Below are 26,441 nucleotides of genomic sequence, written 5' to 3' on the forward strand. Positions count from 1 at the left end.
AGTGGTTGAAAGTCTGCCTGCCGATGCAGGGGACACGGGTTCGTGCCCCGGTTCGGGAAGATCCCACATGCTGCGAAGCGGCTAGGCCCGTGAGCCATGGCCGCTGAGCCTGTGCGTCTGGAGCCTGTGCTCTGCAACGGGGGAGGCCACAACAGTGAGAGGCCCGTGTACCGCAAAAAAAAAAAAAAAAAAAAAAGATATGAACTCAAGCACTCTAGCTCTTCTTAACTACTATACTAATTTCACATCTAACATATATGACATCTTAGCAAATAATCACACTAAAATGGTTTAGGATTAAGTTCTCATTTATTGTACAGAGCAATTTGGAAAAGTTTTAAATGTACTTACTTGTAATGTATTTGTATCCCATACTTTCAGAGTTTTATCAAATGAGCTTGATGTGAACATGCCAGTGTCATGAGGATACCACTGTACAGTCTCCACACTATATTTGTGAACATCAGGATGGCTTCTACGAAACAGTAATCAAAATTTAGAGATAACTGATTTATTTGAGCTTCAAAACTGATACTATATTCATGAGTAGCAGTCTCAGGAACGATGATATGAATGGCCAAACCTAGATCATATGCCATGTCCTAGCTGTCTAGAGAAAGAGAATATCTAGGCATCTCTAGCTTTAAGCTTTCACAGTATGATGTGGAGGCCTGCTTCCTACTAAGGCTCATAAAATGAGAGACTTCTGATTTCAATACTATATCCTGGAGGGATCAGCCAGCTACACTGGACCGCTTCATGGAGACAGTGATTTTTCCTTACTGGAAGAGATACCTATTCTGGTTTTGGATTTGCTTTCCCTGGCCATCATTTTATCAACACCGTCATTCTTAGAATTGTTGCCTCACATACTTCCGTGGTGTCCCACACAGTATTGCTTCTGATGAAGAACCTTACTTACACAAGAATGCAACTGATAGATGCCCATGAGATTCACTACTTTTATGTAACACATCACCCACAGAATCATGATCTGTTGGAAGACTCAGTTATGACATCAGTTACAATATAGCATCTTGTGATGATGATGTGCTATTCTGAAGTAAGCAGTATATGCTCTGAACCAGTGATCAACACAGTATGTGTCCTTTACTGAATCTGAATTGAAAGACACTGGCTATTTAGGAACACTTAAGAGACAATGGTGGGACATTTGAACACCAACTGTATACTTAATATCAGGAATTATTGTAGATGTGAGATAGCGGTAGTGGGGTTATGCTTATAAAACACCTTTTACCTTTTAGAGATACAAATAATTACGAATGAAATGATATCCTTCTGAGATTTGCTTCAAAATAATCCTCAGAGTAGGTGGGTAGGTTGGGGTAAAGATGAAACAAGACTGGTTATAACTGATAGCTGTTGAAGCTGGGTGATGGGTACACAGTTCATTATACTACTCTCTATTTTCATGTATGTTAGAAATTTTCAATAAGATAAAAGTAAACAGAAGACTACTGCAACCCAATGCAGATAGGACCGTCATGAGTTCTGATTCCTTAAGGTGAAGGTCTGGATCACAATACAGAATAAAGGGCCTTGACACATGTGGTGCTACCTGAAGACCTCAAGCTGGCCTTGAGACAGCTGCAAAAAAGGACTGTAGTACCTATTCATATTTCCTTACTTTCTATGTCATGTATATACATATATATTTTAACTAATTTCCTCTTTCTTTCCTCTTTTTCTTACCTCCATTATTTTATATAGGTTAACTATACAATTGAGTCCACAGGTTGCACAAACCTGATATAAGATCACATAAAACCAGTGGAAAAATAGGCATTATCCTGAACTGGAGATGGATGTGGTAAATAAACAGACTTAGGGTCATAGCTCTTTGGGGAAGGGGATAATTACAGTTTTTTTGGTCAAATAATGGATACTTGCATTAGGTCAGGCTGAAACTTTTTTTTTTTAAAGGAAGGGTAGGTATGGGAAGAAAGATATATACTGATATTGGACAGCCAAATGGGTGGACTGTAGTGGACATGCGCCCTTTTTTTGGCTGAACATCCAAATTCCTTTTGGGGGGAAATTCCCTTTGTTCTGTTGAAAGGCAGGGCCTTGCCTCTTGTTACATAAAGCAAGGGGCTCCAGATATTCTCTTTCCTTTGCCCTTGGCAGTGGGGGCATGAACATGTGTCCTGGGCTTCATCAATCCTGCTTGGGACTCTAAAACTCCAGCTAGTAATGCAAACCAAGGATAGTTAGCAATTATTCATAGCTGTGGAGTTGAGAATCTGTGTTTGTGACATGTAGCAGAACCCAAACTAAATTGTTCCTGTGGTGTGACCTTGACTGTTCTCTTGTCCTAGTTTCTCTTGCTTTCCTGCTCATTTTCTACATTTGATTCTTCCACCTTCCTGCCATTATGTGAGATATTAAATTTCTTTCCAATAAATTTCTGCTTAAGATAAACAGAACTGATTTCTATTTGTTCCTAAGAATCTACACAGAGATTTTCCAGTTTTAAATAAATCTTTAATGTAGTGATCACAAATAAAAGCTCATTTATATTTTAGATTTAAAAATAGGACAAAATATTATATTATTCTCCTACTATGTATGATCTGTCATTCTCATTCACATTTAATACAAATTTGGGTACAGGAATCTTTTTGGTACTCAGAACAAACACATTAAGTAAAGCAAAAATAAATATCAGAAAACAGTCTAAGCCACATTAACTTAGTAACAACTTTTACTGAAATTATTTTTTAAAGTTAGATTATAAAGTCTTTGAATGTAAAATGCTACTTATCTCATTTTGTAAAGATGCTTACTATATGCCCATTTACCAAAGTCATGGTTTTGAAGTTAAGAATTTGAATCTAAGAAGAAAGTCATAATAAAGTAAGATTGATGTCCTAAGCATTTACTTGACATCACACACCAGAAAAGCAAATCATAGCCACTCATGGAATAACATTACATAGCAGGTGGTATATATAAAAATATTATGTTAACAATGTTAAAATGATAGCTAGGATAAAATAAGACAAAGATGAATTAAACTAATTAATGACTGTCTTACACTTTAGAATTTAGATTTTTTGTTTGCTTGTTTGGTAGGAGTGGAGAGAATATAAAATGGTGTAAGCCTCTTAGGAACCAAGTTCCAGAGTACTTGAAGTGGTATCTTGATTTGTACCAAGTGTACCTATAATTATATCGCTTCCTATTTATATGGTGGCTTTACTATTTTTAATATGCTTTTTAAAAGACAGTATTTCATTTAAGTCTTACAGAAAACTTACAAGAATAACAGGGCGGGCTTCCCTGGTGGCGCAGTGGTTGAGAATCCGCCTGCCGATGTAGGAGACACGGTGTTCGTGCCCCGGTCCGGGAAGATCCCACATGCCGCGGAGCAACTAAGCCCGTGAGCCATGGCCGCTAGGCCTGCGCGTCCGGAGCCTGTGCTCCGCAACGGGAGAGGCCACAGCAGTGAGAGGCCAGCATACCGCAAAAAAAAAAAAAAAAAAGAATAACAGGGCAAGTATAATTATCTCTAAGACAAAATAGTTTTGTCAGAGGCTCAGAGAAATAGTTTCCTTAAATCTGTATTTCCAAAGCGAAGCACCACAGCCAAAAAACATTCTTAAATCTCCTCACAAATATTCCAGGAACTTATACATCTATCTAGTGCTTTGGGAACAGCTTTAATACAGAGTGGCTGCTGATATGAATGTTCATGAAGTTTTTCCTCTTGAAAACATTTTTTCGACACCTATTCTCTCTGTTAATTCAAGGTCTCCTCAAAATCAGATCAAACACAGGAAATGAAAAAGAATTAAGTGATGATTATTAACAAATTAAAACAAAATCACAAAACACTTTATTAAAAACTTAAAAATAATTCTCACAAGATTGGAAAGCCAGTAAATAGTAAAAAAAATTCAAGACAAAGAGAAGTATGTTAAGTTAGGCAGCTTTGAGTAAATAGAGGTAAGAAAGGGTGTGTGTGTGTGTGTGTGTGTGTGTGTGTGTGTGTGTGTGTGTGTGTGATTGTTAGTAGATTTATGGCTTCTAGCTGTTAATCTTTTTGTTCTATTAATGATAGCTGAAAAATCTAATTTCTGTTTATATTTAGCTGGAAAGACTCAAATGAGTCTTATGCTAAGTAGTCTAAAGACTAAAATTAGTTACTGAGGTGTGCTATGTAGGTGGAGAACAAAAAGAACATAATCAAAAGTTTTTTCATGTTTTACATTTGATGTAAAAAATACTCAAATATTTATAAATTCATGAATTACATTTTTAATACAAACCTGCCAATGGAACACACCGCTTTACATGTGTAATAAGGTTGTCTGCTGGAGTTCTCAAGATCATAAAGCACAATCACACCATCTGAACCACCTGATAACATGCTAATAATAAAAAAAGTTCACATTAATTTATCATTTTATATAGTTCATTTATGACCAAGTATTTCTGAAAATTACTGATCTACAAACTCAAATTTATTATGCCCATAAATAGAGTAAATATTCATTAGTATAGACTGAAATAAACTAAAATTTTTAATCTAATATTTGTGGAAGAATGAGTATAGAAAGATTCAATTTGTGATCAGTTAAAATTACCTTCATGATTCCAAAAAGCAAGGACAGTAGAAACAAGATGGCAAAAGATATTTCTTATTTAAGGAAGTAAAATATTACAAAGTCATTTTAAATGGCCTAGTTATAAATGGAATCAGACAGACAAGTTATTACTGATGCTAGCTATCTGACCCTGGGCTTTTATACTGCCTGGCAAAAAATAGGGGATCCATAAGTGTTAGATTTCTTCCCTCCATTATGAATGCATTTACTCAACTCATTCAATTTTGAGCTTCTGCAATATGCTAGGCATATTGCTAGGCGTTATGCCAATTCAACTATGAACAAGACAGGCATGATTCCTGACTCCCCAGTTTACAATCGAATAGGGAAAACACATAGATTTGTGAATTTAATTTATATATCTATATATGTAAATATGCATCTATATAAAGTATCGCTATTTGTTAATATTACTGCTCACCATCAATTCTGGTGCTGTCTCTATTCATTCTTGTTCTGATTTTATTCTCTGGTAGATTCTTAAGAAAGGCCTAATGAGAACAATACTCCCTGAATTCTTGTATGTTACTAATAATTAGTCCTTTTGTACTTGAAAATTAGTCTGGTTGGATATAAAATCCTTGACTCACATTTTATTTCCTTGAACATCTTATAAAAGAAACTTCATTTCTTTGAGCATAAAGCTCAAAGTCTGATTACAATATGATTCTCTTTCTCTTATATGTAGCTTCAGATTTTATTCATTCTAGGAATGTTTCCTTGGAATATAGTTTTGTTCTTTATTCCATTCTCTTCCTTTGGGTTTCTTCTCTGGAAACTCCTATTATATGTATGTTAGATCTTCTTTGCCTATCTTCTACATACATCTGTATCTCAAATACTTTTCCTTTCTCCATTTCTTTTTGATTTTTAAATGTTTCTTCTTATATTTTATTTGCTTGTGTTCCTTATGCTTTAGTCTTCATTTCTGAAACTTTCTTTTCTAATTTTTTCTTGAGTTTGATCATCTCATTTTTCAGTTTTTCTAATTCCTACTTATGTTACTCTTTCATACACTGTATCTTTTAAAAATGACTTTTAGGGACATCCCTGGAAGTCCAGTGGTTAAGACTCTGTGCTTCCACTGCAGGAGGCACAGGTTTGATCCCTGATCGGGGAACTAAGATCCCACATGCCATGTGGTTCAGCCAAAAAAATAAAGAAAATAAAAAACAGAAATGACTTTCGGCTAGTTTTAAAATATTAGGTAGAGTTCTCATCTATTTTGTGGGTATATCTTTCTGGCACAACTACACTGTCTAAAGGAACATTATTCTATTTATTCTCTTTGTTCTTAAAATAATTTTGTACAGGCTTTGATCTTAATCCTATTCTTTTGCTCATTTTTATGTAAAATTAATTTTCTTAAACTTTAAAAAGGGAGGATTCGTTTATAACAATATTTAAAATTTATATCTCTAGAACATCCCCCTCCTCCCCTTTTTCAAATAAGATGCTCAAAATATGGCAGCTAACTTTCAGAGATTTCCTGATTCTATTCACCTCCCCAATTTTTATCTGATCCATCTTTTTCTCTTGTTTCTTTCTACTGTCTCTGTACTGCCCACTTTGGATTCTATTCCAAAGAGTTTCTCCTCAACGTAGGGTTCTGTCCATTAAGACATCTTTAGGTGATTAGCTGGAGAGATGATGGGGCCTAAAGTACTCCAGCTCCTTTGGGTCTTACTGTGAATCCCGTAAACAACTAGAGTACACAATCCTTTCTCAGTTTCAATGTTGTAGTCAAATTGGCTTGCTGAGCTTTCAACTAACTCTCAGTTATTTTGAGTTAACAGGTCTATTAGATGACCCATTGGTTTTTATTGCCTCCCCTGGTATAGATGCTGATACCACACTGATTTTGTAGTTATCAGTGTTTTGCTCCCATTCATCCATATTTTGTGGTTTGTGGAGATATTTGATCACTTATATTTGCTATGAGTGTTGTACACTGTTTTTTTATTTTGCCATCTTTAGTTTCTTTGTTATTTATAGTTTAACATAAAGAGTTTGTGTCAGAAATGAACACACTTCTTTCTTCACTGAGATAGTCTTGCTACAAAAAAAATATATAGCTCATCTAAACTGTGTGCTTAGTGACTTGTACCACATTCTGGTACAAGTGCCTCATCTTGTTGTGAACCAGATACAAAGGGTTCATGAACTGGCAGCATGTCCAAGAAGCACTGATTTATAGACTTGTTTTAAGAAAAATTTCAATATCAAGTTATAGGACAATTAGGTTAGTTTAACTGTAGTTCTTCAAAGTTCTTTGCTCAAATAGTTCTAAATCAAATTGATGATGGGGCAGTAAAGAAAGACAGCAAGTAATGCCATGCTGAAGGTTTTTTTTTTTTTAATACTCAGTGTTAGCTTCATTACAAAATTTTGTGGTTCAATTACTCATTGTGTATACAGAGAAATCTTTGTAAATTTTAACAACTACAGCTTTTATTTTGGTTGATAACATGTTGCAGCTTGTTTGAACACAGTTTTGAGTTACATGTGTACCATAACAATTCCAAAAACATTTTCTGCATATTTGTACTTTGTGAAATACTGTTTTTTACCATGGCATTACATGTATTATCAATGTAAAAACAACTGTTTTCAAAGCTGAACTTTTAGACTTAATTTAAATTGTATTTACAATAACATAAGATGTTTCATCTTTGCTAGAATGACTTCCAAAAGCTTTCCTTTGATTACATTAATTGGGTGAAAAAAATTGATTATTGTAATTAATTGACTTCGTAGTTGAAGTATCTGATGGCAATGATGTTACTTAACTCTACAGTTATTACCCTGCTAATAAAGTGAACACAGTAAAAGACAGGACTTGACTTTTTTATGTGGACAAGAAAACTCGGTACCAAAGACACATGGAATTAACTCAGAAGAATTTAGAAGACATAAAAGAAAATTCAAGCTTCACAGGATGATATACAGATGTACTTTATGTAGTTGCACTTGTTAAAATGTTGTTTTCAGATAGACTTCTTCTATTAACTCTTAACTTTGGAAATAAATGCTTCTTTACAAAATTTATGTATTCTAGTTTTCATTCTGGTTTTCCGTGGTATCACTACAGCTCTCACAGTGGTTGGTAAATATTAACAAGTATTTTGAGCAAGTTACACGTGAATTGATTTTTCTGAGAAAAAGAAGACCTATATTTAATTTTCCACTAAACATTCATTTTGCTTTTTGTTTCTCTTTCCTGCCAAAAGGGTTTAATGCAAAATACAAGCCTTAGCAAACAATGAAATAAATAGTTGTAGATTTTTACTATGCAAAAAAGGGGAAAGGGGGGAAACCACTGTAGTGAGAATCTTGATTTTTCTGTATATGCTCTGCAAAGACTCCTCAGTCTGTTATTTCTCACACATATTTAATGCACATGTAATCTATAACTTCCCACATTTCTCACTAACTAACAGTAGGCTACCAACTGGTAGCCTACTGGATTCATGTACTTTACAGGTCAAACAACTGATCACTACCCCAAATGACTGGCTGGAGTATTGAACATTTTTTTCTACCAGCACCTAAGACCAAAAGAAATCAGCTATCCCTTGCTGCTCATGTCTGCATTATTTTATAAGCAAATGTCCCACACCTGTCCTTAATTTGGAGGTGTTATGTTGAGCCTGGAAAAGGTCAGGAGGAAGAGAAGAATTATCACAGGTCATCTTTTAGATTTAACCGCATGTTAAAGTGAGCATTTGTTTACTGTACATGTTTCTCATATACTACTAAGTGAGACCATGACAGAAGCTGGAAATAAAAATGGATTTCTATTAAACCTACTCTGGCTTATTTTAATGTAAATAATAATACTTCATTATAATATAAAAATTTTGGGGCAAATGCTAAACAGAACATGATAGGACAAACTTCTTTAGTTACTTTTACACTTGTCTTAATTATAGACCACATGAAGGGTTTTGAACTTTCTTGTAAGAGTAATGTGGGGTAGATGAGTTTTAAGTGGGGGAGATGGCACATTTTTCTAAGCACTTCAGCTGTTGTATGGAAAATGGATTGAAAGGAATAAAAGCGTAGGTGATAATGCTTTTGATTAACAACAGTGGTGGCAACCATTTACAGTATGCCATGTCCTATGCTAATCATGTTATACATATTATCTCAATTAATCTTCAAAACAAACTTGTTAGATATTGTTGTTATATTGTGTAGCTAAGGGAGCTGTAAATTAGAAAGGTTAGATAAATTGCTAAAGGCCACATAGCTGATAAATATAAAGCCAGGAGGAACTCAAACACAAGACTGGTGTGCTTCAAACTTAATTCTCCAAAATACACTTCTGCTTTTTATATTTGTTTTCCCACTAGACTGCTTGAGAGTAACAACTCTGTTTTGAAATAGCACCTAAAGACATACCTCAGCACTTACACACTCTCTGCATCCAAAAAAGTTCAGTATTTGTTGATTTAACAATGAATATATTTATATTAAAGTAGTTTGGAAATGTTTATTTGGCAACATTTCATGGGTCCAATGTTCTGTATTTATTTGAAATTAATAATGCCAGATTTAAAATGCTACAAATTTAGAATTTTTATTAATTTTTATGAAACTTCAGAAAATTAATCTGAAAGCAAGATTTTACTGGATCTCACTTAGGAACAAAAATGATTATATAATAAACTTACTATCTCCCTTCAACAGGATCAATGTCAAGGGTGTTGACTCCACTGCCATGGATCCTTTCAACATCTCTGTCTTTGTTTAACTCCAGTCCCAAAACCCTGCAAAACATAAAAATTAAAAGGAGGAAAAGGAAAAATAAAATTAAACAATAAGAAAGTAATTTAACATTAAAACGTCCTTATTTCACCAAAATTACATGGAGTCAAAAATCACAAGTAATGCTTAAATCTCCTAACATACATCCAAAGGTATTTATAGATTACTAAAGACCTTACACAAATTTTTTAAATAACAAAAGTACTAACAGTTACATGTAAAGAATTTCTCCTGAAGCATTGTCTTAATTATCTTATCTCTTAGTTAAAGGGTGTATTTTATTAATTTTTAATTTAGATAGCTAGAAACTGAAACAGATTTTCATGAACAAAAAGTTAAATTCTGGTAACTTAAACTTAGCTGAGGACATCTAGTGGACAAAAGCTTAAATTACAGTTTTTTTAAAAAAAATTCCCTTGTTTCTTAAGCCTTATAGAAATATAAAACGAGCATGTTCAACTCAACAATTAAGCACATTTAAATAAATCAAATTAGGGCTTCCCTGGTGGCGCAGTGGTTGAGAATCCGCCTGCCGATGCAGGAGACACGGGTTCGTGCCCTGGTCCGGGAAGATCCCACATGCCGCGGAGCAACTAAGTCCGTGAGCCATGGCCGCTAGGCCTGCGCGTCCGGAGCCTGTGCTCCGCAACGGGAGAGGCCACAACAGTGAGAGGCCCGCATACCGCAAAAAAAAAAAAAAAAATAATAATAATAATAATAAATCAAATTAAATATAAATAAAAATGATTAACAAGTATTCTCACAAATTAAGATGAATGAAATTTCTGATATTCAATAACTGTAAACCATCATTATCCTGGTGAGGACATTAAGATTAAATGAGTTGAAACATAAAAAGTGCTCATAACAATGCCCAGCATATAGTAAGTGCCTAGTGAATATTAACTATTAGAATTTGTCTCAATCTTTTGGTTGTCAAAAAGCATTTACATTTTGTCTCAATCTTTTGGATGTCAAATGATCTCTAAATTCATTATTGATCAAAATAATGTTAATTTAAATAAGATTTTCCCCCCAGTTTTATTGAGAAATAAATGAATACATCATTGTATAAGTTTAAGGTATACAGCATGATGGCTTAACTTACATATATTGTGAAATGATTACTACAATGGGTTCAGCTAACATCTATCATCTCATATAGATACAACAAAAAGAAAAAAAATGTTTCTCCTTGTGATGAGAATTCTTAGGATTTACTAACAACTTTCCTATATATCATACATCAGTGTTAACTATAGTCAATATGTTGTACATTACATCCCTAGTACTCATTTATCTTATAACTGGAATTTTGTACATTTTGACCACTTTCCTCCAACTCCTCCTGCTCCCACTCCCTCCCTCTGGTAACCACAAGTCTCATCTCTTTTTCTATGAGTGTTTTTTTTCTTTTAAGAGTCCACATATTTAAGTAAAATCATACAGTATTTCTCTTTCTCTGTCAGACTTATTTCCTTTAGCATAATGCCTTCAAGGTCCACCCATGTAGTTGCAAATGGTAGGATTTCCTCACTTTTTGTAGCTAAATAATATTCCATTGTATATATATACCACAACTTATTTATCCCTTCATTCATATGTGGACACTTAGGTTTCCTTGTCATGGCTATTGTAAATAATGCTGCTATGAACATGGAGGTGCAGATATCTTTGCGAGTTATCGTTTTCATTTCCTTTGGATATATTCCCAGAAATGAAACTGCTAGATCATGTAGTAGTTCTATTTTTAATTTTTTGAGGATCCTCCATTCTGGTTTTCCACAGTGGCTGTACTAATTTACAAATCCACCACCAGTGCACAAGGGTTTCATATTCTCCACATCCACTCCAGCATTTGTTATCTCTTGCCTTTTTGATAACAGATGTTCTAACAGGTGTGAGGTGTTGTCTCACTGTTTTTGCACTTCCCTGATGACTAGTGATGCTGAACATCTTTTCACATACCTGTCAGCCATCTGTATATCTTCTTTGGAAAAATGTCTATTCAGGTTCTTTGCCCATTTTTCAATTTTTTTTTTTTTTTTTTTTTTTTGCTATTGAGTTGTATGAGTTCTTCATATGTTTTGGAAATTAACCCCTTATCAGATAAATGGTTTGCAAATATTTTTTCCCATTCTGTAGGTTGTCTTTTCACTGTGTTGATGGTTTATTTTGCTGTACAGAAGCTTTTTAGTTTGATGTAGTCTCATTTGTTTATATGTTTCTGATTTTTTTTTTTTTTTTTTTTGGTAAGAGTGCTTATTCCATGTTATATCACACTGTAGTTGGTAGGTATGCAGTAACCAAAACCCATCCTATAATGGAAAAAAAGCTGTTGAAATGGACAAAAGTTTCACATCACGGCCCTGGTGTTTATTTCCTACTGTTCACAGTTTGCTTTCCTTTGGCCTAAGATCCACCCCTCTCCACTCCTCCCCACCTTTGGAGTTCTTTCCCTTGTTTATTTTTGGTTTTGTTGCTTCTGCTTTAAGTGTCAAATCCAAAAAATCATTACCAAGGCCATGTCAAAGAGCTTTATTCCTATGTTTTCTTCTAGGATTTTCATGGCTTCAGGACTTACATTTAAGTCTTTAATCCATTTCAAGTTAATTTTTGTGAGGGGTGTAAAATAGGGGTCAAGTTTCATAAAATGAGAAGTTTTAACCTATCAAATTATCATAGTTTTTTTTTAAAAAAAATAACAATGCACAGTGCTAGGAAAGGTACATACTGATAGTTTTTTTTTTTTTTTGCGGTACACGGGCCTCTCACTGTTGTGACCTCTCCTGTTGCAGAGCACAGGCTCAGCGGCCATGGCTCACGGGCCTAGCCGCTCCATGGCATGTGGGATCTTCCTGGACTGGGCCACGAACCCGTGTCCCCTGCATTGGCAGGCGGACTCTCAACCACTGTACCACCAGGGAAGCCCCATACTGATACTTTTATGCAGTGACAGTAGCAGTACTATTAATTCCCATAAACATTTTGGAAATCATTTTAACAGTAGCAAGTGTCTGATTTAAAGATATACAAGTTCCTCTTTTTCTCTTGGAAGACAGTTTAGTCTTAGTTTCAAATATCCAGTCTAACACTTACTACTTGCCTAACCTTGATCAATAATAAAAACAACTAATATTAATTAAGAGCCTACTATTTGCTGACATTGTAATCACTTTATTAAGTGTAATAAATGGTATTCCTAACTAGTAACTTTCCTAGTGGTAGATTACATTATTAAACAACTTACCTGATTATAAAACTAAGACATAAGTAATTTGCCCCAAATCACATAATAATTGGTTGAACTACATCTGAACTCTGATATTTTTTTCTCCAGACCATTATGCTCTTTTACCATTTCTAAACTTCAATATTTCACCAGAAAATAATATTTCACATTTTCTTCACTGAAATGTCTATTTCCTCTTAAAATATTTTTCCATCTGATGACTTTTAAAATTATAACAGTAATATTTGCTTCTTATAACAAGTAAAATAGTATCATAAAAACATGTACAAAGAGAATCATCCCTTCCTTGAGCTCCCTCTCCTAACAGTGAAAACATGGTCTCCATTATCATTAATATATTTATTTGATCAATCCCCCTGTACGTAACCAATTTCCCATCTCCACTACTACCCCGTCCCCCAACAAGGATGCTGCCTACCAGGCTTAGGATTTGATTTCTGCTTCTCTCAGCACCCTGATCAGCTGAGCTTGCCTGTCTCCACCTTTGGACTACCTCCTCAACCTGCTCAGCCAGTGAAATCTCACTTTAGGCCAATCTAATCTACCAATCTTTTAGGTAGCCTACCTCTACCCAACCTAAATACTTTAGGTCTGAATTGTTTGGGAACCAGAAGGAGAGGTTAAGGTGAAGGGAAAGGGGGAGGGTACTACAATAGGGAAACAGGGGCGGGGTTTGTGTGGAAGGAGGCAAGGTGTGCAAAAAATAGCTAAAATGGCAGGCCTGAGACTGCTATCTTTAGAAAGGCTGTTTACAAGACTGGCCCTTACCTGCCTTCTGGGATTTCAGGAGGGTTCCCATCATTTCTGGATAAGAATGGCTCACTGCGCCCAAACTAATATTTGGAGCAAACAATGTACATTATGGATACCTACATTCCTTCTGGGAGTCTGGAATTTTGGTACATGCTAAGCAGAAAGTGCCTATGTGGCCAGTTCTCAATTAAAAACTCTAGGCACTGAATCTCTAATGAGCTTCCCTGATAGACAATTTCACCTAAGCTGTCACAATTCATTGCTAAAGAAATGAAGCGTATCTGTGTGACTCCACTGGGAGCTTGTGCCTGGTTTCCATCACAAGTCACCCATGTGCCTTTCCCTCCACTGATTTTACCTTGTATCCTTTTGCTGTAATAAATCATAGCCATGAGTAATTTGGTACAACCGTATGCTGCATACTGAGCCCTTCCAGAGAATCCTCAAACCTGGGGGTGGTCTTGGGGACTCCCCCCACACAAAAGCATATAAGTAGAAGGAAGAGGGGTAGGGAGAATATGGGAGAAAAGAGGGAGGGGAGAAAGTGAAGGAGAGAGGGTGAAGGGGAAAGGAGTGAAAGAGAAGAGATACAGTGGAAGGCAGAGGAAATTGGGGTAAGGAGGGTAAGGAAAAGAGCAAGTCCTTTCAACTTTTTGTTTTAACATCTTAAGATGGCCTAAAAAATTTACTATATCCTTCCATCTTCTTCAATGATGAAATACTTTCATTTTTATTTTTTTAGGCTATGACATTAAAAAAAACACATTTATTTATTTATTTTATTTTTGGCTGTGTTGGGTCTTCGTTGCTGTGTGCGGGCTTTCTCTAGTTGTGGCGAGCGGGGGCTACTCTTCGTGCGGTGTGCGGGCTTCTCATTGTGGTGGCTTTTCCTGTTGTGGAGCACAGGCTCTAGGCATGTGGGCTTCAGTAGTTGTGGCATGCAGGCTCGGGACTTGTGGCCTGCGGGCTCTAGAGCGCAGGCTCAGTTGTGGCGCACAGGCTTAGTTGCTCTGTGGCGTGTGGGATCTTCCTGGACCAGGGCTCGAACCCGTGTCCCCTGCTTTGGTAGGCAGATTCTTAACCACTGCGCCACCAGGGAAACCCCTATGACATTTTTTTGAATACAAGTTTCCCTGTTTCCCCTAAGTTGTAGAAATAGTATTCCTTTCTCTCCAGATAATTTATAACTTCAATTTTCATTCCATCTTGGACTCAAGAGTTATCTGGAATGTAATTCCTAATTCTTTAAACATTGAATTAGAGGTGATGGTGATGTTCTCATTAATTAATTTACTTCTAATTTCTTTAGCTTATGATCAAAGAATATGACCTGTAAAGATGGCTACCTTTTTGAATTTGTTAAAGTTTTCTTGGTAGCCAAGTACATAAAAATTTTGGTAAATGTACCACTGACATAAAAAACATGCACATTCTCTGAGAGATGTAAAGTTATATATGTCTATTAAATTTGGTATGTTGTTTATCCATTTCCCCCATATGTATGTATTCTCTCTCTACTATATCAGGACCATTCTGGAAAAGAAACTAGTGTCAAATTTTCCCTACATTTTTGCTTTATATACTTAACTGTTTGAATACATGTTTTATTACACCAATTCTTCATCAATTGTGCTTCAAATAATATCGTCTATTACAATGTTTGGTGCTTTTAACCAAAAATCTCACTTTAACTAATATTAACAGTGACTTCTGCATTTTGTTGACAATTGTTTAATATCTTTTTATCCTCTACTTTAACTTTTCATATTTAAGAATTTTGTAAACTATTTAAAATATTTTAAGTTGAGGTATTTCTGAGCAACAGCTTTTAGCTATATTTTATTTAAATATTAATCTGATAATCTGTGCTTTTTTTTTTTTTTTTTTTTTTTTTTTTTGCGGTACGCGGGCCTCTCGCTGTTGTGGCCTCTCCCGTTGCGGAGCACAGGCTCCGGACGCGCAGGGTCAGCGGCCATGGCTCACGGGCCCAGCCGCTCCGCGGCACATGGGATCTTCCCGGACCGGGGCACGAACCCGCGTGGCGGACTCTCAACCACTGCGCCACCAGGGAAGCCCAATCTGTGCTTCTTAATGGGAGGAATCAGCCTGTTCACCTTTGGTATGACATCTGATATACTTATTTATTGTTTACTTAATGTCATAGTGTCATAGTTCCATCTTTAACTTTTCATTTTGCTAGTTCAATGAAGTTGCTGTTCATTCCCCTTTGCTAATTTTGAAGCGTGTCTAAAAAGATCTTCATCAGCCATGTTATATATTTCCAGCTTGTTTATAATTATATATTTAGATTTAACCATACACATACTACAAGGTTCATTGCTCTCCTCTGTTTCCTCTCTTCTTCATCATTTATGTACCCTGGGGCCTTGTTCAAATACATTTATTCATCAGTTAATGTTGTTCCTTGGGTATTTTTTCTTGAAGGGGAAAGGGGTGAAATATTTCTAGGAATTTTAGCATATGCATAATATTGGACAGATTGGCTAAATTTGGATTCCTGACTTGCAGTCCTTTTTTCTTATTAGTAGATATCATTCCAGTCTCTAGAACTGCTAAGATGTCTAATGTCAACCTGTTTTTCTTTTATGAACAAATTGTTTACCAGTGGAAGCTTTTAATAATTTTTTTCTCCATTCCTAGATATATTTACTAGGGTATTTGTAATTTTATGTCTTTTTCTTCAATCCTATTGTACTTCAGTGAACGTTTTTAGTCTGTGAATCTAGTCTCTGCTTGTTTGTTTTGTTCTCCCTCTGGAATTATTATTGCCTCTGGGGTCTTCTGGATCTACTCTCCAAATCTCTTATCCTTTCTCTCAAACTTTTTATACTTGCTTTGTGATTTGACATATTTCTTTCATTTGATCATCCACTTCATTAGTCAATATTCAAAAGTAGCCACTCCAGTTTGAGGTAAGATAACTAGCACACTTTACCCATCTCCCTAGAAATACAACTATAAAATGTGAACAAAATGCATGGAATACCTATTTGAGAACTCCAAAAAGTAAATAGCAGCAACTGGACTGGGGGAAACACCAAATCCAACATACCACCAAAACAATGGCCAGTTTATTATTTTTTTCTCCTCTGCTACTTTCTGGCTGGAAACCTGGAAGTGAGTACTGTGGCACAGACAGAGAAAGTTCCAGGAGTAAAAAAGGGAACTCCAATACTCAAGGACATGCAAAAATCACCCATCTATATTTTTTCTCTCTTTTCTCCATTCTCTTGTGGCTCAGCCCCTAGGCAATCTGATAGCAGTGCTGCCAATGGCTGGAAATAGTGACCTGAGGGAGCCAAAACTCTGAGGGAAGGAATCTGTTTTCTCTGTTCATCAGAGCTCTGATCCCAAGAGAGTGGGTCCAATCACCACTGCTTTCTTCCTCTGTCTTCTCACTCACAGGCCCAGAACTGGGCCCAAACACATTAGTGTATGGTAGAACAGGGTAACTAGAGCCCAATGTTTCCAGCAGGAGTACCAAAAGGGAGAGTCCCAGTGATGAGAGGTACCGAAAAGATCACTGAGAGAAAGACGCTAAGGAAGGCAACCTCATAAAGTTATTTATGAACTCCAGGACTCATCACTGAGCAGAGCATGCATGGAGCTAACCTTAAGTAGCATACAAAAGATTCTGAAAACTAATAGAGTACCACTCAGGTAACACACTGCTGAGTGGCACACATTGGGGGCAGATTTGAAATGGCTTTGAAAACTGAATTGATGTTAGAATCATGGCAAACATAACAAGGTAAGAACTTTCAGCCTGAACCTAACTTCGCCAATTGCTTCTTAAAACAAAAATATCAACATTCTTCATAGGACTGAAAAAAGACTCAGAGTTTCATGACATTACAAAATGTCCAGGATACAATGCAAAATTACTCTGCATATGAAAAACCATGGACATTTCAACTTGTATGGGAAAAGACAATCAACAGACACCAAAGCTGAGGTGACACAGATGTTGGAATTATCTGACAAAGACTTCAAGGCAGCCGTTAAAATATGCCTGAGCAAGCAAATGTGAACGTAATTGAAACACATGTTAAAAAAGGAAAGTCTCAGCAAAGAAACAGAAGATATAATTAAGAAACAAATGGAAATTTTAGAACTGAAAAATGTTAAATAAGTTTTCATCAAAAATCTATTTTTCATTAAAAACTATTTTTCTGATAGACTAAATTGCAGATTAGAGATGACAGAGGAAAAAGTCAGTGAACCTAAACACATATCAACTGAAATTACACAATTTAACAACATAGGGAAAAAAGACTAAAAAAAAAAAAGAAGAAAAGAAAAGAACACAACCTCAGGGACCTAAGTAACAATTATAAAAGGCCAAACGTCATCAGAGTCCCAGAAAGAAAGAAGCAAGTGGTATATAAAAAATATTGGACAGAAATAATGGCTGAAAACATCCTAAGTTTGTGGAAAGATATAAATCTGCAAGTTCAAGAAGCAGAATAGACTCTAACTATGATAAACCCAAAGAAGTCCATGCTCAGACGCATTATAATCAAACTGCTGAAAACTAAAAACAAAGAAAATTTCAAAGCAACCAGAGAGAATGACAAATTACCTATAGAGAAACAAATGATTGAACTAACTGCAGATTCCTTTTCCGAAACCATAGAGCCATCCAGACTTGTTCTAAAAGAATTTCTAAACAAAGTTCTTCAGACAGAAGTGAAGTGATATAGGAAGGAAACTTGGGATATCAGAAAAGAAGACACCAGAAATGATAAATATCTAGGTAAATAGGCTATTCTTTCCTTTAAAATATGTTTGATGGTTGAAAACAAAAATTGTAACACTGTCCAATGGAGTTTACAATGTATGTAAATCTAATATGTAAGACAACAACACATATGGTGGAAGGTAAAGGGTGATAAAGTTTCAATACACCAAATGAAGGCGTAAAATATTGATTCTAAGTAGAAAATGAAAAGTTAAGTGTTTTATAATTCCTAGAGTAATAACTAAAAAATACTATACAAAGAGATATAGTCAAAATCACAATAGATAAATTAAAACGGAATATTAAATAATGTTCAAATAACCCAAAAGAAAGCAGGAAAGGGTAAATAAAAATGTGAAGCCATCAGTACTTTCATTCACTGCTGATAGGAATGTAAGCTTTTAGAAAACTGTCAGTTTCTTAAAAAGTGAAACATATACCTAGTCACTCCACTGCCAGGTATTCACCCAAGAGAAATAAAAGCATATGCCCATACAAAGACTCATGCATGAATCTTTAGAGCAACTTTATATGTACTAGTCCCAAAACAACTCAAATGCCCATCAACAAATGAATGGATAACGAGTCATGGTATAGCCACAAAATGGAAAACTCCTCAGCAATAAAAAAGAATGGATACATGTAACAGGATGGAGAAATTTCAAAATAATTATTTTGAGTGAAAGAACGCTAAGAAAAAATAATTTCATTTATATAAAATTCTGAAATATACAAACTAATCAATAGTGACAGAAAGCAGATAGGTAGTTTCCTGGAGTAGAAAGAATGTGAAACAGGGAAAGAAGGGAGAAAGGGATTTACAGAGTCTTGATGAAATTTTGGGGCTTATGGATGGTTGTTATCTTGATTATGGTGATGGTATCAAAAGTGTATATATATGTCAAAACTCATCAACTTGTATACTCTAATGTGCAGTTTAGTGTATATCATTGTACCTCAGTAGAGTTACAAAATAAAAAAGGAGGGTATGAATTATAAAAATTGCATTTTAGTGTTCATGCCTTTGCCTGTAGTCAACAACAAGGAAGAAACTAGGGCAAATGACAGTAGACGTCTTCTTTGAATAAAATAGGACTGTATGTTTGTTTAGTTAAGCTAAAATATCATTAAAGAGGGGAATCTTAAAAAAAAACTATCTTAAACACTTTAACTTAAATATACAAGTAGTCCTTATTTTGCATTGTCTGATACACACGAATTTCAGTTAACATGATTTAGTTAATACTAGACTGTGACAACATGGTTCAAACCTCAGTTATCATGGTATATTAACTGTGAGATACTATAAAAATAACATGTATATTAAAATTAGTGAGCACTTTGCATGACTTCTTTCAAAGTCTGCAGATGATCACTGTGCATTTGTTATTCAATTCACACACAGCATTTAGTTTTGTTACCTCTGTGCCCCTGAGATAAACCCACAAGGAATTCCACAAAAATGGATAACTGAATGCGGGAACTGGCAAACATAATTAAAGTGCACGAAAGCAACACAAAGTGATGATACTGGAAGTGAAACTCAAGTTGAATGTAAATGGAATTACAAAAGAAATAGCTCACTGTGGGAATGTTGACACTGCTGCCATTTTAGAAACTCTAGATATGCAGACTGAAGAGATCAATGAAGGTGAACTTAACGACATAAATGAGGTAAAGTGTTTGTGATGAAAAGGCTGAATATGTCCCAGAAGAAGTGATGCTGGCAGAAATCTTCACATTAAAAGAACTCTCAAGGATTTCCCTGGTGGTCCAGTGGTCAAGACTCTGCACTCCCAATGCAGGGGGCACAGGTTCAATCCCTGGTCGGGGAACTAAGCTCCCGCATGCCATACCACATGGCAATACATAAATAAATAAATAAATAAATAAATAAGAGAACTCTCAGAGATATTTCAAGCCATTGAGAACGTAAAGGATAAAATGTTGGAATCTGACACAAATTTAGAAAGCCGTGTGATAATTAGCCAAGGTAAAGAAAAGATGCTCAACTTGTTAAGTTGTACAATGAGAAGACAAGCACTGCTCAAACTCTTGACAAGTTTTTTTTTTAAACAAAGAAATATACTTTGGTTCTCATCATTTCTAATATTTTACATTACACAGATAACTGATAGTGACTTCTAGTATTTCAAAAGAAATTTTTAAAGGTCACAGAACAATTTGAATTTTCCTCACTAATTATTAAGATAACTTTGCATAGGTTTTAGCTTACACAATCAGTTTTATGGATGTGCACTACTATGCAAAGCAAAGACTGTCTGAATATTAGCTAATTTTTTGAAGAAGAATGAAATGTGCTGAACAGAGGGCCATATCATCTTTCTTCCATAAACCATACCCATATTATATACAGTCTATGATTTTCAGGGATTGTTAAAATTTGTTTTTTATTTATTAATTTATATATTTTAGTTGGGTGAAAATTTAAGACATATGCAAAGCAACTGAATATGGAATCTAAGACATATGCAAAGCTATTTAATGTGGAATCTTTCTCAAGCAATGGTTCTCAATTCTAGCTATACATTACAATCAGCTAGGGCGCTTTAAAAAAATTCCAGTGTCCTAGACCAATTAGACTAGAATCTATGGGGTTGGAACTATAGCATGAGTATTTTTCCAAATACCTTATGTTATTTTAAATATTCTGGCAAAGTTGAAAAAGACTGTTTCATCTTTTTACACTTTCCCCAAATCTTTTATAATAATTGTCTCAATCATATCTCATTTTGTTTTAAGCCATTTGTTTGCAATGAGTATTTCAAAAGTGGTCCATTTAGTTTTGTAAGAATAGCAACTTTTGTATTCATACTTCATCAGCTCACACTAAAATGACATCATCAGAATAATAAATAAAACTAGCATTAATAGGGTTAGGGACAAATAATGACTTTTGATAAGCACACAAAGCAATTGGTGGGAGAGATGTGCATGGGATTACTAGAGTAAAGGTTTGTAACCAGAAGTGTTAAGTATGCTTGGGGAATCAGTGTTTTACAGAGGAAATGAAATCTATTTACAGATGGATTAATCTGGCAACTTGGCTAGGAAACCTTCACTGTTTTGAATTTTTATTTCTTCTAATGAAGTAAGAGGTTTAGGTCACAGAATTTTGATTGTGCTAAAGAGCTATACTTAGTTGCTTCCTCAGACCAAGGACTTTTTGGAATTAAAAGACAACAAGAAACCAAATTTTTCAGACCCTCAGTGGTGCACACGATTTACATTATTACTGATATGATAAGACCTCTGGTCATATGAGGGAAAAAAGAAAAATGCTGCTTCTTTTCAAAAAAGTAACACTACTGTCACTGAAATTAAAGATAATGGACAACGTCACTCATTTTCCAAACTTTACTTTGCTGATTATTAGGGAAGAATTGCAGAAATACCTGATGGAAACAAGCCACATAGTCAAAGCAGACTGACAAATTTAAGCCGACTGACAAATTCTGATACATACAAATTTTGCTTGAGTTCTTGCAGTTACTGGAATAAAAAACTCTGGATATGCCTGTATGCTTTTGTTAGAGTGGATGACCTAGCTGAAAAGGAATTACTGTCAACTGTGCACTAACGCAGGTTGGAGGACAGTAGGAGATGCAACCTCAATCATGCTTAAAACTAACCAAAACATGTTTTAAAATTAATACGCTCTTATTTAGTTAAAATTGTATGTACTATCTAGAAACATATTTACCCATTCTAAAAGCATAATACTAAAATGTAAGGATAATACATCTTAGAACACAAAACATCATACAAATTGTGCCAAACCCTCTTCTAGGCAATGGGAATACAGGGTTTTAGAAGACAATATACCAGTAAAAAAATAAGTATATAATACAATTTCAGTGGCAATAAATTGAATGAAGAAAATAGAGCAGAATAATGGGATGGAGAACCATTGAGAGCAAAGGAGGGATTCGGGGGCAGCAACTGACACATTTGATGGCTCCCTCTTTAAACAGTCTTCCCTCAGCATCCATGATACCTCACCACCCTGGTTTTCCTTCAATCCCTCTGATTACTCCTTTTCAGTTCTTCTGCAGTCTCATCTTCTGCCTAACTTTAAGTGTTGGTATTTTTCAGGTTTGTAATCACTGAACTGCTTCTCTCTTCTTACTCCACAAATAGTGCCTGGGTGATCTTATGTCCTCCCTCCTCACTTCACGTATCATCTTGCATTAAACATATCTAAATTTCTCCTGAGCATCAAATATATACTATATGCAACTGTGTCCTGCACCCTCCAAGTGAAATCTTCACAAGTTCCTTGAAAGCAATATGGGAAAAGTCAATATGAACAAAATTAAAGTAAAACTTGCTCCCTCTTTGGGGAGAGATGTTACCATCATTCACTCTGACATACAAGGCACATAGCTGGGAATCATTGCAGACTCTTCCTTTTTCATCATTCATTCTATCCAATTAATCTCCATGGCTAGTTGATTCTATTTCTTAGATTGTTTTTCAAATATCTTCACCCTCTTGGTCCAACTGCCACGTCCCTGGCTCGGGCTTCCATCAACTCTCTCCTTGCAACAGTTACCTAACTTGGCTCCCAATGTTGCTCTCAACTTCAATCCATTCTCTAAGCAGATGACAAAATGCAACAGTTGTCACCTTATTCTCATCTTCTTACCACTTAACCAAGCATACAAGGCTCTTCCCCATCTAGCCTCCCCTAATTCTCCAGCTTCATCTCTTGTCAATGGCCCTCTCTCCACAATTCTCTGCTCTAGTCATGCTAAACTTTGTTCAATTCCTGGCCTATGCTCCGCCTTTAACATATTGCTTGGCACATAGTAACAGCTCACTAAATACGTTGACTAAATGAAAGAACGAATTCTTGGAAGATAGTTATTCCTTGGGAGTCGGGGAGAAGGAATAAAGTAAAATAAAAATATCCTCATTTAGATTTACAGCGTCCTCACTCGAGCCCGTGTGCGCACCCACCTGCCTACAGGTATATAAAAGCTATCCTATTTTCTCGAGCCACAGAACCTAAGAGAGTAAAGCCCAGTTGTGGTGGGAGTAAAGTGGTAATGAGGCGGCCAAGTGTGAGGCAAAGCTAACACAGCCATCGGCCCAGATTTTAACCGGAATATTAGAGAAAAGAATAAGGTTTTCTTTACCTCCGTGTGGACTCCGCTCTCCGAAGGCGAAGAGGGTCGTCCAAACCCGCTTGTCGTGCCGACAAAAACCCTAACATCCCGTCCCTTCACACCTGCTTGCGAACTGGACAGCGCCATGACAGAACACTGAGGCTGGGGTGTAGAGCGGAGTCTCCCATTGGTCAAGCATGATGTCACCCGGCCAATGGAGAGCGTCGTTACTTGAGGGTGTACGGAAGGAGGTGTGTGGGACTGCTCTGAGCCGGTGGGCGGGGTCAGCTTCCTGGGCGATCTCGCTTTGGTCTCAGGGATCACCGGCAGGTCACACCACGGCCTGTGCTGGAGCCGGTGGGAAGGCATGGGTTGGTCTCAGAATTTGTTCCGTGTCTTGTGGAGAGCGCTGTCAAAGGAAGTGAAGGAGCAAGTGGGCACAGACCGGTTCGGGAACAAATACTACTATATTCCAGAGTACAAGAACTGGAGAGGTGAGATGAGAGCTAGGGCAGCGGTTGAGGGGTTGAAAAACGATGTGCGGCACTTGTAATGACCAGAGTAGAGAACCCGAGTTCGTTCTCCCCACAGCCCTCTCTATTCTGGCCGCTGGCTTTCAGACGGGCTCTCGGTGAACGGCCCGGCGGGTGCCCGCCGTCCCTGCGCTGCAGCTCCCGTGTCCTGAGCCCGGCCGCGGCCGCGCTAGCGCTGTATCTCCCAGCGCCGAGAGCCTCGCCGGCGGAGGAACGCCCCCCCCCCCCCCCCCCCCCGCCCAGCTCAGTGTGGGTCCTTGAGGTCGGGCGACGTAGACGGGGACAAGTCCATGGACGTCTTTTACCAAAGGGTCCCGGGAGGGGTAGGGAAGTGCCTTTCTTCCTCCCGTGACCCCCTTGCGACTAGGCTGGCGCGGGGTAATGGAAGAGGTGTGTGTATTTTGAGCGCCTCCGCTCTCCTCTTTCGTGGTGCTGACCTTTTTCAGTGGCTCCGGCGTTGGCCCCAGGCGTCACCTTCCTCAAGGCCAAAACTGTCAGAAGTAGGGCCATGTACGCTGACTGTGTGGAAAAGAGATCCACGCAAAGCTCCACGTTACCTTTCCCATGAGTTTGCACTCCAAAGACCCTCTTGCGCTGACTTGAAGATGCAGGGCGTGTTTCTGTGTAGGAATCTTGTGAAGTCTTGATGTTTGGGGAGGTAGGGGCCGTTGCTGGTCTTTGAGATCACACCACGTGGCAGTCGTCGTAAACTCTTTTGTGTTGTTCCAGCGCCGCGATGCAAAAGATCTCAGGCTTTGGGGTCAGAAAGGCATGGGTTAGAATCTCAATTTTGAGATCTAATAACTGAGGGATCACAGACAAAGTATTTTTCCTCCACAGGTCTCAGTGTCCTCACTTGAAAGTTAGAGATAATAATAGCAATAATATTGAGAAACACTAAGACCTTTCAAAGTTGTGTTCCATTCATTTCCCATAACTCTTGACAGAGGGCATTTCTTCTTCTTCATAGAGCGTATGTAAAGTGTATTCCTTGATTTATTACTCAAAATTGTTTTGCCTAGCCCTTTTCTGTAACTTATTTTAATATTTTAGACTTGTTTCCCTAATGAGCATTTAAACTCTACCAGGGCAGGAAATAAGTCTTAAAAGTCCACAAAGAACCTATAATGGTGGTGAAGTGTTTCTTGACAGAGGAAGCAGAGGGGAAAATGTTTCTTTTCCGTAAGTTGTCAGGTAACATTAAAAAAATACGAAAAACATCAGATTGACCTTTTTAAATTGAAGTATAATTTACATACAGTAACGTTCATCCTTTTTGGTGTATGGTTTTATGATTTTTGACAAATGCATACACTCATGTATCACCACAATCAAGATATAGAACAGTTCCATCACCTCCAAAAGTCCCTCCTACCCCTTAGTATTTCATTCCCTCACCCTGCCCTTGACAACCACTCATCTGTTTACGTTCCTACAGTTTTGCCTTTGCCAGAACATCATGTATAAAAAATGGAGCTATATTGACTACGAGATACAGTCTTTTGAGTCTAGCTCATTTCACATGGCATAATGCAGTTGAGATTTATCCATGTATCAGTAGTTCCTTTTTGTTACTAAGTAGTATTCCCTTCCATTATTTGGGTTTACCACAGTTTATTTATCCATTCACCAGCTGAAGGACATTTATGATGTTTCTACTGTTTTTGGTGATTGTGCGAAAAGCCTCTATAAACATTCACATATAGGATTTTGTGTGAACATAATTTCTCTAGGATGAACAGCTAAGAGTGGAATTGCTGAGTTGTGTGGTAAACGTATATATAACTAACTTTATAAGAAACTACCAAACTGTTTTCCAAACTGGTTGTACCATTTTGCATTCCTGCCAGCAACACATGAAAGTTCTAGTTTCACATTCTCACCAGCACTTGGTTTTGTCAGTTTTTTTGTTTTTATTTTTATTTTAGCCATTCTAATAGGTAGATAGTGTTATCTCATGGTTTTAATTTTCATTTTTCTAATGACTGAGGATGTTGAGAATCTTTTCATGTACTTATTTGCCATCCATGGATCTTTGGTGAAGTATCTGTTCAAATCTTTTGACCATTAAAAAAAATCTGTATTAATTTCATTTCATTGAAAATACAGTATCATTAAAGAAAGATTTAAATTAACAAAATCATATGTATTTTAAAATGGTATAATTTGTGACTCACAGGTAATGTTTATCTTATAATTTTATTATTATAATACCAAGTTGTTTTCCAAAGTACTTATGCCAATTTATGCTTCAATTAGCTTGATAACTTGAATCCATGTACTCTTGACTGTGAGAAAATCAGGCTTTTATCAATGATGTAGTAGAATCACTATGCTGCTGTCTAATGTCTGTGTGTGTCTCAGTTCTTAGATAATTCAGGGCTGTGGTACAGATGTGTTATACAGTCTGTAAATACCATTATACATTTCCTAAGCCTTCTACTATAAAGCAAGGGAAAATATTTTTAGTTTGTTTTCAAGCAAGTTTTCAAAAAATAAGTCATCTAACTTTTCTATTTCCTTGATATGAAAGGTGGTTCTTTAGAGGTCTCCTTGAGTTTTCTTTGAATTGCATAATTGAACACCATCAATGAAGAGCATTTA

At 36.5% G+C, this 26,441-nt stretch overlaps 2 protein-coding genes across 2 annotated transcripts in view; one reads left to right on the top strand and one right to left on the bottom strand.

Moving 5' to 3' along the window:
• The window catches only part of ERCC8 (ERCC excision repair 8, CSA ubiquitin ligase complex subunit), a 60,707-nt gene extending 36,180 nt beyond the window's left edge, over window positions 1-24,527 (bottom strand). The window contains exons 1-4 of the mRNA XM_059060977.2: window positions 23,335-24,527; window positions 9,311-9,406; window positions 4,296-4,397; window positions 352-475 (exon numbers count right to left, since the gene is read on the bottom strand). Coding sequence (XP_058916960.1) covers window positions 352-475; window positions 4,296-4,397; window positions 9,311-9,406; window positions 23,335-23,411 — 399 coding nt within the window. The 5' untranslated portion in view covers window positions 23,412-24,527. The remainder of the gene's footprint in view (window positions 1-351; window positions 476-4,295; window positions 4,398-9,310; window positions 9,407-23,334) is intronic.
• The window catches only part of NDUFAF2 (NADH:ubiquinone oxidoreductase complex assembly factor 2), a 182,070-nt gene continuing 179,207 nt past the window's right edge, over window positions 23,579-26,441 (top strand). The window contains exon 1 of the mRNA XM_059060989.2: window positions 23,579-23,798. Within this exon, the coding sequence (XP_058916972.1) occupies window positions 23,672-23,798 (127 nt within the window). The 5' untranslated portion in view covers window positions 23,579-23,671. The remainder of the gene's footprint in view (window positions 23,799-26,441) is intronic.

The sequence above is a fragment of the Kogia breviceps genome, chromosome 4 (genome assembly GCF_026419965.1).
Source record: "Kogia breviceps isolate mKogBre1 chromosome 4, mKogBre1 haplotype 1, whole genome shotgun sequence".
NCBI lineage: Eukaryota > Metazoa > Chordata > Mammalia > Artiodactyla > Physeteridae > Kogia > Kogia breviceps.